Source organism: Trypanosoma cruzi, genomic scaffold, assembly GCF_000209065.1.
Source record: "Trypanosoma cruzi strain CL Brener 1047053515179 genomic scaffold, whole genome shotgun sequence".
Lineage (NCBI taxonomy): Eukaryota > Euglenozoa > Kinetoplastea > Trypanosomatida > Trypanosomatidae > Trypanosoma > Trypanosoma cruzi.
The window spans coordinates 61,891-75,886 of NW_001849338.1; the positions used below are offsets into that span (position 1 = coordinate 61,891).

Below are 13,996 nucleotides of genomic sequence, written 5' to 3' on the forward strand. Positions count from 1 at the left end.
GAGCGCGCCATTTCTCCAATAGACCTTGTCCTTCGTCCATCCCGCTAAGATGCTTCTGTTCGTGATGGGCCTTAGAACACAATAGAAGAAAACAAGCAATGCAGTAGAAATGCGACAGCGCCAAACACAATGATTCCCTCATACCGGGCAATTCTCCAATCATGCCTCGTATGCACACACAATCAACATACTATATAAAAACCACCCAACGTTTTCACCAGAAACAAACAACCCCACTCCCTCCCTAACTTTCTTCTGTCACTGTTATGTTCGATAGTGTTGGACACTTTTGGCGTTTGTGTGCGATACACTGCCGTCTTGTGCTGGTGCGCCCGCACCGTACGCACACACACAAGTATCCAAGAATAAATAAATCTCACAATATCTCTTCACCAAAAGTCAAAACTGCCCCTTTCCCTCCCCAATTTGTTTTCCTATTTCGGCGGTTATTCCTCACTCCGGAGCGCTTCGTCTCTTCAAGCGTCTCTGGATGGTATTGACACTTGGTACTGGCGCACCTTCTCCTCCCAGAACGCCGCAATTTTTTGACTTTCCTTCTTGCTCACATTATCGGAATTTACAACATCACATCTCTGCCAGTCATTCAACGGCGTGCTGTCTGCGTGCTGCACATAAATAATCTCCCACGACATGTCTCGGGATAATTCCTCCCAGCCATTAAAATATGCCGCCAGGCGCTCAGTGAACTGCCGCACAGTGCTGGCGGTGGTGTGATGCGCACCCGCCGTAGCCATCCGCAGCCCAACCAGCGTCATTGGATTTGAGTCCATTAAGAAAAAGCCGTCCACCAGCGGAAAATTCTCGACCTCCGGTATGTACAGTAGCCGGTGGTTTATACAAGTCTTCTTGCCAATGCGTTCCGCCGACGGCAAAAAATAGTGGCTGGTGGGGCCCTCCTGTGAGTGCACGTCCGGCGCACAGCGGTGTGACGGACGTCGTGTTGGGGGCTTCAGCTCCTTCAGTTTACGTCTTATTGCAGCCATGAAGGCCACATTCAAAAATGCAAACATGGCACACTTCCCAAAATTTGCGTGCATGAGACAATCCCTGATCCTCGATACAAATAAGTTAAACTCAGCCTGCGTCATTAACGTTTTCAACTTGCACAGTGTTTTACTTGCGAGGTGGGCAGTTATCGGTGCATTGAAGGGCGACTCGCCATTGCGCTCTCCTCGTGCTCGGAAAATCCTCGCAAGATATTCAAGCGCCTTATTACCCTCCCAGAGTTTGGAAGTTCCGAAAACAAAGTAACTCCGGATTCCCCAAGAGGTCGTTCCATCCACAAGGCCGTGGCAATCTCCAATCCAATATTTATAACGTCCCTCATCAAAGATGTAGCGAAGAATAGGTCCCAGTTTGTCCATGCGACCCTTCACCTCTCGCCAGTATTCCGCTTGCTGCGGCGGAGGCTGATTGCGCTTCATCCAAACGCACATTGCCTTCACGTCGCTCTCATCGGGGCAATTCATTATGATTCGTACGGCTCTCTTTTCGTTCGCCCAGTGTATGTAACTCGTTTTCTCTGGCGTTGCCACCACAAGCATGCCCCAGCCTCCGGGAGGCAAAAAAGGAGACGGAATATCTAACCTGCCTCCCACGTCGTAGATGATATACCCCTTCATCCCGCGCCGAGACAGTTCCTTCACAGCTTTTATCATCATGGACTTATCCATGTAACTTGTCACCGTCTCGGTGGTCTTGTTAAACACGTATGCCTCACGTCCACAAACAACGAACACAACCACAGGGAGTAGCTCCGCATCGTAGGCAGCAGTTGGTAGAGGAGGTACGAACCGGCAGCCATCGACTTCCCGATCCCGGGCGTCCCAATCAACAGACGCCGCCTAGGCGTAAAGTCATTCCCACCGTGAGGGCTGAACCACTCGGTGAGATCGCCCTTGACGATCCGCCACACTCGCTCCACCTCACAGTTCACATAGCAGTCACGAGTGGAATTATTCTCATTCCATTTCCACGTGTGCGGCCATGCCCTCTCCGAGGTAAGCACCATCAGCCTGAGACGCGGTGCACCGGATTGCTGCACACCGTCATCCTTTTCGAGGGTTCGGCCAACTGCCCTGTACGTCCATGGCTGCGGTGGTTCCCCCTCATGCACCTCCATTCCCGTCCCCTCGCCGCCAGGAACTTCCACGACATGATGCCACCTCGCATTGTGCACAGACTCGTACAATCCCTCCAGGTACCTCGGTGCGCTCGACTTCTTTGGGTTCCTCGCTTCCTCGGCAGCTGCATCCAAAAACCTTTTGGTGATTTCATGAACACTTGCCGTTACCGCAGCAGCCACCAACCACCTCAGTAGATTGTAAACACCCTTATCGTAAAGCTTGTGTACATCCTCTTCCATATCCATTTCCTCCCTTACAGCCCCCTCCATCCTCTTGTAACGATCGGATGCCTGTATTTCGCCCAATACTCCCGCATCGCAAATATACTTCTCGGGGTCCTTAAAAACCCCTTCTGCAAGACATCCCGGTTGGCGTCCACAAAGCCCCCGCAATCAAATCTCCTATTAAGAAGCCCATTCAGCTTTCGGTCCATGAAACAAACTTTTCTTTTAAACAGTACATCTTCAGTCTTAGTTACAACGGTGAATTTTCTTCGCTGCTCCGAGTATCCGTCTGGCATTTCCAGGGCTGAATCAAGTTTTTGCATTGCCCGGAAATTGATCGTGTCTTTCCTCTCATAGTCCCTCCATTGACGAAGAAAGAACACACCCTCGTGAAGAAGTTTGTGCACCTGGTAGTCTATCAAATTAAGAATTCCTTCAAGAAGCTGCCGTTCTTGTATGTAAGCATCGAGTCTCCGAATAAACATCTCCCCCGTCGCATTGTGGTCTTTCATCAACGGTCGCCCTGCCGCCAATACAATTCAAAAAAAAAATATTAAGCTTCAAGCGGGTGCTGAGAGTAGCTCCGTCCAGCATTAGATCTTCCGCCAGACTGTCAAGAGTCCACGGCGGTCACTCTTTACTCCCCACCAAATGTCGAGCTGCAGCGTCGGAGCCAACACTGGTGCCGCTGGCTCCAAAGGACAGTCGCGGCTGGTTCGTCCCGCAGTCCCAATGGCGTTGGGCGTGGCACTCGCACGGCTCGGTGGTCGGTGCGCCATGCAGCCGCACTGCAACGCCTGTCGGTGAAGCAGTCAAGGCACACCGCCTCCGCAGCAACACGAGGTGCAATCGGCCAAAACACCGCCACATCATCGTCCTTTTTTATTCTTTATTCGCGTTGTCAGTCTGTTTGCCCTATCACTAACACCAAAAATAAGTGTGCACCTTCACAAAAGAATAAAAGGAGGCACGATCCCACCGTCCCGCCGCGGCCAACACTCTCCTCCACCCACCACCATTGCCGCACAGGAGACCGCAGTCACATCGCAGAGTCAACACCACAATGTGCACCACACCATCATGCAGTGAACGATGGGCTGGACGCAGCCATGCATCGCCCCGCTACATTTTCCCACCACTCAAGCGTTGCGTGCCCGCACAAAGCAGCAAACAGAATCAGAGTGTACACAAACCCAACAAAACCCCTCACTCGCTGACGCACATTATTCGCATGGAGTGACAACATTTGAGGACACACCAGCAGTAGCAGGCTGCATGGAATTCCCCTGACAACCCTGCAAAGAGACAAAACAACTCTGCGGAGTCAAAGTGACAGCCCCTCGGTGCTGCCCGCAGTTCACATGGCAGGAAGAATTCCACGCACGCATATTTCCGGATTCCCCGCTGCTCGAGTGCACATCAACAGAACGTAAGAAAATACGTGCGCGCAAAAAGGCAATTAAATAAGTGAAGTCGTCAGCCTGCTTTCTCCGATGGCATTGGCGAGCAGTTCCACACAATCCAATCAAAGTGGCACGCCGGACAGAATGGCTTCAGTTAATCAATAGGAAAATGCGACACTGAAAAGGAGCAGAGAAGAGTTGGCGCATGCGATTGCCAGCGAAAACTGTGAGCAACCCGCCAGCACCAACTGAGGTGCCGAGCAGCACGTTTGTGTAACTGGCCGTCAGGCAGAGAGGACAACCAAAACAAGAGGGCAGCAAACCCTCTCGTTCAATTTCTCCTGACCGCGACACCAGAATCAAAATACCATGGACGACAAGAGCGGCAACGTCTTATCCAAAACATCGTGTCAAGAAGCCGCAGGACCTCAGGAAGGGAGGAAGACATCGGCGGCAGCCACAGCGGTGAAGGCAATAAAACGGCTGGCAGGCACCTTCACGTCGACGCGCACACCACATCCGAGTGGGCCGGGAGCACAGATCGAACCGCTCGGAAACACACGCATCAAATCCGCAAAACAAAGTCGCAGTGAATCGACAGGAACTCCCCGCCCAAAACAAATTTAAAAAGTAGCGTTTTTCAAGGGGGACTCCGCCTTTACGACAACGGCACGGACGCCTCGCAGGAACTTCTTGCAAATCTCCCTTTGCAGGTCCGCAAAAAAAAAAAAAAAAACGCAGCGGAATAAAAAGAGAGCGCAACAACGCAAAATAATAATAATAATCCTCCTAACCGACCAGGTGGCAGGCCGTCCTCGCGCAATTGGACAGAACACAACTTCACTCCGGTCTTGTCGTGGTGGTCGTCTCGCAACATTTTTCTCCTTCCCTTCGCAGTGCACATCCCCCCCCACAAATCATTTGTTCGAGCCATGTTCCTGCGGCCAAGCATCGCGCTGCTGGATCCCGCGGCACAGTCCTCGGCACAGAAGTGAGGGAGGAAGAGGTACCGCAGAAGGTGCGAGCAAATCCGAATTCGGTGGCGGTCGCTGCAGTGAAGATTGACGTCCCACGCGGTGTCCCTTTTCTAGGTCCGGTCCTCACCGTGCCATGCTCTCAGCGTGCGGTGCGCCGGCCGCTCCAAACATCCACACGTGCTTGCGTCTCGCCGTGGCTCCCAGCCCCGTTCGTTGGCTGCATCAGGGATGCCGCCATCCAGAGACGGGCATAAGGACGTTGCATACAACAAAACCTTCAGAGGCACCCGCTGGGCCAACGACGACCATCACTGCGGGATGTGTGGCCCTTCCGCCGCTCACCTCAAATCGCACTTCTACGCCTCCTCGAGCAGCAGCCGCCGCATAAATACACCGGTCCACTAGAGGCCGTCACCAGCCATTGCAGGAAGACCACTGTGCCTCAGTGCTATGGAACCCGAATTGCATTGACGGGCAAATTCGGAAAATCCTGTCGCATCCTCCCCCATTATGCGGAAACACATCCGTCGTGCATGTGTCCACCGCAGCCAAATAATCCGGTCCAAACACCCTCCAAATCAAATTCCCCTTTCCTCAAGCCATTCCTTCATTCCATACGCCCTGACCCTTATCCGCACGTGCCCACTCACACAAACCGCCATCGACAGATGGTGGCCGCCCAACGCTCCGGAAACACATGCCCAGCACGCACGCGCACAACAAATGACATGCGCCAACGCACGGCACAGCGGCGGAGAAGCGCACAACGAAAGGATGCGGCCCTCCACAGCCGTCGCAGCCCACCGCGCGCATCACACCCGCAGGAAGAGTGACTCGCGGTGTGCGCTCCCTCTCCTCCCCTTCCCTTAATGCCCACTAAAGGAAGCAGCTGCCACCCGCAACCGCCAGCAAACGCTACAAAAGAAGCATCCAAATCCACTGCAATGTGCATCTTGTGCGTGCATGTGGTTGTGTGTGCCTGCAGACACACGAGGCAAAGAAGTAAAAACAGGAGCAGAGCAAGTGAAGAGACGCACAAACAAAAATGCACAGCAGAAGTGCATGGCAGAAATAACAGGACTGCCCAAACTCATGATATTGCACTGCAGACCAAAGCAGCGGCAATTCATAAAAAATTTATTAAATTAAAAAAAAAAATCATCTTCACCTTTCAACCCCTCATACTTTGAAAAAGAAAAAAGAAAACAAGAAAAGAAAAAAAAGAAAAATAAAAAAGATAATAATAAAAAAAATTGAAAAAAGTCGTCCTCTATTACGGCTACACACAAATAATAAAAAAGAAAACAAAACAAGAAAAACCCCATCACACAAAAAAAAATTTCACTGGTTACTGTGTGCGCCCACCAAACTGTTTGCATATTTTGCCCGCACATTAAAAATTAAATATTTAAATGTCTTTCAACCGTCCGACCCTCCATGTGTCCGCACATCGTTTATATTTCATGGGGTCATCTGCGTGTTGCTGCTCCCCTCAGCCCTCTCATCGGGAGAGTGAGCGCAGCAAAAGAAAAAGAAATCATCGGAGGGGAGAGAAATGCTCACGAGAACGACCCCGAAGGGTGCGCCAGCGCAAAAAAAAAAAAAAAAACACAGTGAGAAAGTCAAAGAGAGCAAGCAAAAAAAAAAAGAAAAAAAGGAAAACACGGCGGCAGGGTGTGGCTGTGTGTGTGGCGCTGCGGGTGTCTGCCCGCCCTGGCCGCAAGGAAACAAAACAAGAGGGAAGAAATGTGTGCTCCGCCCCACAGGCGCTCGTCGCACGCCCACACGTCACGGCTCCCTCAGCGCGCCGTTCGTCGCGGCCCCTCCTCATGCGTGCAGCAGGCGAGGCGCACAGGGCCGTCGTCATGAGCGTGTCGGTGGGTGTGCGAGTGGAGCAGTTGGGCGGGAAACACACGGCACCCCTCACAGGAAGAGTGCAGCAGAAACAATTAAAGAGGGAAGAGTGGAAAAGAAAAAAAACGTCCATCGTGATTGCCCCCAAAAGCAAAAGAAGGAAAATATTTTAAAAAAGGATTTCTCTTTGCGGAGAGTAATTCATTACCGGATGGTGTCGGTGTGAGGGAGGGCGCAAGTTTCCCACACTGAGGCCGCACGCTCCTCACAGAGCCGCGAACCCCCAGAGTCCCAACAGCAGAAAAAGCGGCGGCAGCAGCACCCCGCTCTCACGCATGGTGCCAGCAACGCCGTCATCCCGCTCCGACGAATTTCCGAGACTGCTTTTGAGTGCGGGGCCGAGTGCCGCAGCCTTTGCTTCCCCATCCTGTGGCTGGACATCTTCCTCTTGCCCATCAGCTCCTCCCGTCGTCCCCTCATTCTCACCAGAGCTCGCGCCCCCCTCAGTTGCTACTGCGGGCTGTTCTTGCCCCTTGCTTTCAGAGGCATGTGATTTTGGATTTGCTGCGCCATTTGCTGTGTTGGAGATGCCCACAGAGGCTTGGGTTGGTTGATCTCTCTGCTTGTTATCGGCAACTTCTTTCCTCACCGTTTGTGCATCATCAGACAAGGAAGCGTCATCCTCCGATCTGGCGGCACTTGAAGATGTAACAGATGCCGACTGGCCTGCGCTCCTCTCCCCTGCTGTGGGTGTCGTGGTATTGGATACCGCTGGTGTGGATGGAGCGCCATCGCTCGGGTCACTGCTCCCGTTCGAATTTGCTTGTTCCGTCAGCTGTGGTGCGGCAGGAGTGGGCGCTGCAACAGTTGCCTGCGTCTCTGTGGCAACCGAAGTGGTTACAGTGTCAACGGACTGGAAAGTAGTTGTCAACGCCGGCACCGGCTCCCTTTCCGGAGGTGGAATGGTGACTTTATTCGCGTTGAGGGCACCAATCTCAGTGTCATTCAACGGACGGTTGTACAGAAAGACGTTTGCCACCGTCGCATGAATTTTTCCGCTGCTCAACAGCTCGTCGTACGCGCCAAAGTAAAAGTGTGAGATCTCGTCCAGCTCTTCATCAGAAAAACGAAGCAGGGCCAAATCCAACAGGGATTTCCCGTCAACGTACACGGAGCCCACACCGTTATGCATTTTGAGCACCACGTGATACGTCTTGTCCAGCTCCCATTTGGTTAAATACCTTGGGTACGACCCGTGCTCCACGCTCCACTCCATATTATCGTACGACAGTCCCAGGAGTGTTGTCGTCCTCATTCTTTTCAGGCCCATCAGGGGAGTGATGCCCTTCGGCACCTCGTGAATCGACACCGTTGTCGCAAGAGTGAACCCATAGTTTGCAAAGTGGAGAGGTCTGGTCGGCCACTGCTTGCCCACAGGCCACTCGGCCCCCGCGCCCTGCCCTTCGAACGTCCACCCACTGGGAACCTTTTTCGTCGCACCCCTCACAACAGCATTCACCCCAAGGTACTCGTCTTCCCACCTGTGCCCGCTGAACCTATCGGCCAAATGGCCCACAAGCCCAGCCGTAGGGAAAGGAACAGAACAGCCCCATCTTGACAGCGCGACGTCCGCAGCGCCTGTGCTGCATCGTCTCAAGGCAATGTCATTTGCGGCCCAGGTAGACAGCGCATGCCTTATCTTCTGCAGCTCGGACGTCAGATCCAGGAAGAAGGTTCCAGAGTCGCTTCCACCACTGGCCTCGTACAAACAATACAGCTTATCATTCGCGTACAACAGGGAGCTGGAGGTCGCGCTATTCCCAGTGGATAGCAGGCCAACGTGGTAAATGCGGTTCGTGTCTGTTAGCCACAGGTGAATCTCGCCCTTGCTCTCGTGTCTGGAATATTCCAGCTGGGTGAGGAGGATCACCTTCATTCCATCAATGGTTGCGGTGATGAATCCGCTCTGAATGTGGGGCCCAAGACCTGCCAATGAGTTGCTCCACACGCGCGAGAGCGTCCCCAGAGCCTCCTTCCACGTGTTCCCCTTGTCAGTCGACTCGTACACCCTTCGGCGACCGTAATCACATGAGGTGATCATGATGATTTTCCCAGCCTCCCATTCAAGGATACTGGGGTTGGTGCAGCCCGCATGTGTCGCGCTGTTCGCAAAGGTCCAGTGCGGTTGAACGGAATTCGAGTACATGACTGTGGACGCGGTTTTCCCTCCAAATTCCAGAAACTGCACGGGAAACACGAGCGTGCCATCCGTCATTCTCGTGATGGGAGTGCTGGCATCGTTGAGGAAGCCAATCAATTCGTCGGATTCATAGGGATAAGGAGGGCGAATGCTCATAGAGAAGGAACTCATCGAAAAACCTCCGCTTCGTCCAGGCCCCGACTCCAGAAAATGGATAACAGACTCCAACCCACTTCCCCCCCACTCATCGGCAAAACGAATCATGGCCCCAGTCCGTAAGTCGTAGCCCTCCACAAATGCAAAAAGCGGTTCGAAGGGTCCAAAAGACGACGGAAACGGCAACCAGTAAGGGCTTGCAGCAAAAGCGTCACGATCTTCTGGTCCCGCGTACGACTGCCACGTCCTCCCATCATCAACGCTGATCTGTGCCATCAACTGCATGGACGCACTCCCGCTCCCCACAGATCCATTGAACTGAGCTCCAACAATGGCCAGGAGCATCCAGCCCAAATTCACAAGATGGGGATTGCGGAAAATGTGGCCAGCGGCCGCTGTGTTTGCGACTGGATACTCCCTTGGCGACCGCTTCAAAATGTGTCTTCCATAGGAATCGCCCACTCTCGTTCCATAGTTTTGGGCCTGCACTGACCCAGCGGCGCCGCACATCATCACGAAAAGGAGGAGCAGCAGCACCGCGGAAGCAAACACACGCCGGGACATGTTGGGCCTCTGCGACTCACTCTCTCTTCCTTCCCTCCTCCTTCCGCCGGATCCGGTCACGCGGCGACGGTAGTCTGTGCGGGTTGCCATTACAGCAGCAACACGTGAGAGCATATAAATATGTAAGTTTGCTGTTGGTCCTTTCAGTGCCTTCGAATTTCACAGTAGTGATTAGCGCTTTTTATTAACTTCCTTCTTGGAGGGAGGCAACAGACAACAGCGGAAGAAAGGCAGCACAACAGCAGTACACACCGCCACCACTCACAGCGAACCACAACATCGGCGTCCCCGCAGCCATTGTTCTCCAGCACAAAAAAATTAAGAAAAAAAAGTGAGCAGCCTCCCAATGGGAGACCGCAGGCCATGGCGCTGCAAATAAGGCAAGCGACGGGGAGCCACGTGTGCAGCGAGGAAAAAGAGAGTTGCACTGCAACGGCACGGCGACGTTATGCCGCGTGGGGAGCATCGATGCAGACCAGCACATCGCCTGCACGAAGAGTTGCTTCTCCCGCTGAGCAGAGACGGAAAACAGCCTCAGCGTCCCAATAACGAGAGCGTCATCTGCATCATTGTGCCTGCAGAGCTTGCAGGTGCTGCGAGGAGGTACAGATGACGCTCTGCTGCACGCATGACGGCCGTCGCACCCTTCACAATGGCAATTGCATCCTGTGGCACCACACGCCGCAGTCGATGCGCACAGTCTCCGTCTCACTTCCCTCCTTTCCCTCTCCCTGAGAACTCATCGGTGGCCGTGGCACACCCACCAACATGTCAGAAAGCACTTGTTTTTCTTCCCTCGCATTTCGCACAGCAGCACCGCCAACCTCATTTTATCTCCCTTTATTTTACGTACCCTCTTCCGTCAAAGCTTCCGATACTGCCGTCCGCCCACCTCCGTTCATTTCGTCTCCCCTTCGGGTGCTCGCACCACACTCACGGTCGTTTTTATTGTTATCGTCTGGCCGCATTACGCTTCCATCAGCACCATTGGGAATGAATCCTCGCATGAATGAAAATTGTTGTCGCAGAGCGTTGTCGCCCTCCTAATCAAAGGGAAACAACAACGGATAAACGCCCACACAAAAAAGCATGGCAGTCTTTCCCTACGAATGTGTGCACCCAAACTCATTACATCCGTTCCCCCTCGTCAGTCATCCATGCCCACAGCACCGCGAAGGCACGTTTTCACCCGTGATCCCGGAAAGAAATGCCGTTTCCCTCACCACCATCACATCCACACGGGTGCGCAGTTGCCGCTCGCACGTACACCCTTCCACAGAAGCAAAGCCAATCCACAAACGATAAAATAAAGAAGCAGCGCGATGCGTTGACGGATTCCTTCCGTTCCGTCTGTTTCGTGATGAATCCCCGCCTCCTTGCCTATGTATTTCTGTCTTCTCTTTATGTCACCCACACAAATAAAATGCTCAAACAAAGTCCTGAAAACCCCTTTTATAAGTCACCGACACCTGCTCTGCGCCCTTGTGTCGCTTCAATAAAAGACCGTCATTCACAAATGCACCCCGATGTTCAAAACGAATACCCGCACCCGATAATCCTTCAACAGGGTATTAAGAGCCAGCTCAGAAACATGCACCACCAATACAGTCATAAAGCCCGTAATGAAAAGTCCACTCCAGCATGGACCTTTTTTTAAAGTCTTCATCGCAAACGGCCATGTACGAATTGAACTTGTCCAGACAAAACAGTCCTCTGTGTCAAATCCATTCTCGTCATGAATCCTTCATGAAACCCCGCCGCACTGGTTAAACTTTCACCACTCGATCGGCCACGGCAAGCAAGAACGGAAACAGCCACATAAGGACAATCATCTGTTAAGGCATGCCTTTGGCGTTGTAGACGGCTAATCGCACAGAAACAGTGCCCATCCACAAGAAAACAGCATACACTGCGGCTCCTGCACTCCCTAATAAGCGCCTCATGAAATAAAAATTTGTGTCGCGATTTCAGAGCACTGAAGTACCAAAAAAAAAAAAAAATGAATTGAAGGCAACAGTCGAGCACAAGTTCTACCGAGTCTTTGTCCGCAGGGAGAAAGGGCACCAAGCACACTGCACTTGAGATTCACTCACAATAAGACACCAATAAACAAACCAAGGGCGGTGTGGAAATGGATTTATTCCATTCAGCAGCCCCAGCGGATCATAAAATACAAAAGGGGCCCAACGTAACGATGGTTCCTATCATGGCACCACACAACGTCGTCCTTCCATTTCAGGATGGGAATTAAGGAGTTAGCTGCAAGTACAGAAACTGTCTTCTCCACCCGGCACAGGACGCTGAGAAACTAGCCAACAGGCCAGAAAGAACAACATGCAGCAAATCGCTCCCAATATTCCGGTAATCCCTTCTCACGCCGAGTTATCGTCGCGGCCAACAAGTCCAGTTTGCGCGGTCCGCCTTTGTGAATTCACAAGCGCCATCATGATGAACAACCCACAAACATACCAAGGCAATCCATACGTGATGTCCTCAAACACCCTTGCAAAACCTCCCAACACCCTCTGCCCCGTGATGCAGATCGTTTCTGAAAGTAAAACCATTCGTGGTGAAGAAGCGCATCCCTCGTCAAAGGCACATCGCCCATCACCTGCGATGCTTGCGCCTCCAACGCCCTCCGCCCATTCGCCGAGAAGAAGAAATGATCACGAGCAACAGCAGCAGTGGCGTGCACGTCACACGCAGAGAATCCTAATCAACCAAGCAAGCGATATTGAGGTTCAATCCGCTGATGCCTCCGAAAAGCAATGGAAACATTGTTGGGCAGCAGATTTCTCGGACTAAACGTCATCCACACTTCAGCACATTTCGCGCCAAACATTCCCAAAAAACGCGTTTGGAGTGCGTGTGACAAACGCAAGAGCAAAAAAGAGATGGAGCACAAAAAAACACTGAACCCCCCAAAAAGAGCATTCTTACGTGTTCCCTCGCTTGCCCTCGCATGTCTCATTTCCGTGGGGCGGGCCTGTGGAATATGCGGGGGGCAGCCGGGCCCATCAAGGCGATTCCCATTCCCAAGCGTCATGACCCGCCGTACGCTCCCGAGCACACGTTTTCGCATACCACGCGCCCGCTTTACTTTGATGACAGTTGTGGGACTCCAACTTCCCCAGTGTGTCCCGCAGTTTCTTGCCCTCTTGCTTTCGCTCTTCGTTTACAATTCATTCCTGGCAAGTATTCCTTTCGGGTGGTCGCCTGTTGCAATGATGAGGCGCAATGGCAATCGTGATGAGCATCGCCAGCGACACAATTCAGACACATCAGTGGCAAGTAGGCTTGGCGCCACACGGGACCCGGCGCTTCGCTCGCCCAATGAAAAGCTGCGGCCCCGTTGGACTGGAAAGCGCGCGGCACAAGTCGGTATCCCCAGGCGGCAATCAAACGGTTCAGAAACAGCGCGTCATCAGAGGCACGCTCGGCACACCCCACTGCAGAGCCAGTGGGCAAATTTAGAGCCAATTGGCACGACTGCGGCGGGCCATGGCGGACGGCAGGAATCATCTCGCGGTATTGTACGGGGTAAACGTCTACAATTCGCTGTGGCAGCCAGGCGCAGAACAGATCGTCAATGGCGACAAAAGATATTCGCCACGTGTCTGTCTCAGCCACATTCGCTAAGAATAATCGGCGGCGTTGAGTTTCTTGTGTCAAAGAGTAGAGGATAAAAAAGAGAAAAAAAACGCAATGTTAGGCAACGCCGCATTTCCCAATGCTCCATGATATGTCAGTTCAAATTTCTCAGAGACGTAAACTCTGTGTGGAAATGACGCCTCATCTCCGACCCGCTCTCATGAGTAAGTGAGATATGTTTGTGTGTGGGGAGAGGAATATAGTATTCATCGGCGCCTCTGATTTTCATTCTCCTCGCCTCTTCTTTTCCGTCAAATGAGTGCCGCGCCCGGCAACTCTGAAGAAGCGCCGCCAGAGCCAAAGATAAATGACCCGACGCGCGTCAAAATATTGCCGAGTGGAGAAAGCGTCGGGAAGAGGACAACACTTGAAATAAAACTAGGAATTTGCTTCAGAAACTCAAAAACAGCACCTCCTGCACCGTATTGCATACCTCCATAAGCGTTTTTCTGGAGACGTCGCGAAAACGCACAGTAGGCAGCCTTATTGTGGCGCGGTGCAGGGATGGAACGAACGTCCCAATTGGCGAACCACGAAAAAGAACATCTTCAGGAGGCCGCACCCTCCTGTCATAAGTTAGAATGACGCAGATCTCACATATGACCACAGAATTGATTTCAATGCGTCGGTTCCTTGAAAATGGAGAAATGAATGGCACGGCGATTGCTGGACTTGCGTCACCACCCTTACTTCCTTTCTTCTTCATTGTCTTCCATGAATTGTCTTGGCAGTGTGCTGCCAGCTGGTAAGACTGATACAAAAGGATATCGGATAATTCCAACTCTAGCCGTGTTGCATTCACCTGAGCCGAGCATGCGGA

At 52.5% G+C, this 13,996-nt stretch overlaps 2 protein-coding genes and 2 pseudogenes across 2 annotated transcripts, besides 5 other annotated features; 1 reads left to right on the forward strand and 3 right to left on the reverse strand.

Moving 5' to 3' along the window:
* Window positions 1-13,996: part of a sequence feature (areas not merged during assembly with more than two copies in the genome that could not be assigned to a particular haplotype) that runs on past the window's edge.
* Window positions 400-3,150, reverse strand: Tc00.1047053509437.140 (annotated as a pseudogene).
* Window positions 5,880-5,910: a sequence feature (AT_rich).
* Window positions 5,941-6,004: a sequence feature (A-rich).
* Window positions 6,144-6,165: a sequence feature (AT_rich).
* Window positions 6,344-6,413: a sequence feature (A-rich).
* Window positions 6,871-9,639, reverse strand: Tc00.1047053509437.160 (trans-sialidase, putative; the record flags this gene model as incomplete). The annotated part of the gene is made up of 1 exon (XM_813202.1): window positions 6,871-9,639. The coding sequence occupies one exon, from the start codon at window positions 9,637-9,639 to the stop codon at window positions 6,871-6,873; it is 2,769 nt and encodes a 922-aa protein (XP_818295.1).
* On the forward strand, window positions 10,733-11,182 carry Tc00.1047053509437.170 (uncharacterized protein; the record flags this gene model as incomplete). The annotated part of the gene is made up of 1 exon (XM_813203.1): window positions 10,733-11,182. The coding sequence occupies one exon, from the start codon at window positions 10,733-10,735 to the stop codon at window positions 11,180-11,182; it is 450 nt and encodes a 149-aa protein (XP_818296.1).
* On the reverse strand, window positions 13,428-13,996 carry Tc00.1047053509437.183 (annotated as a pseudogene; the record flags this gene model as incomplete).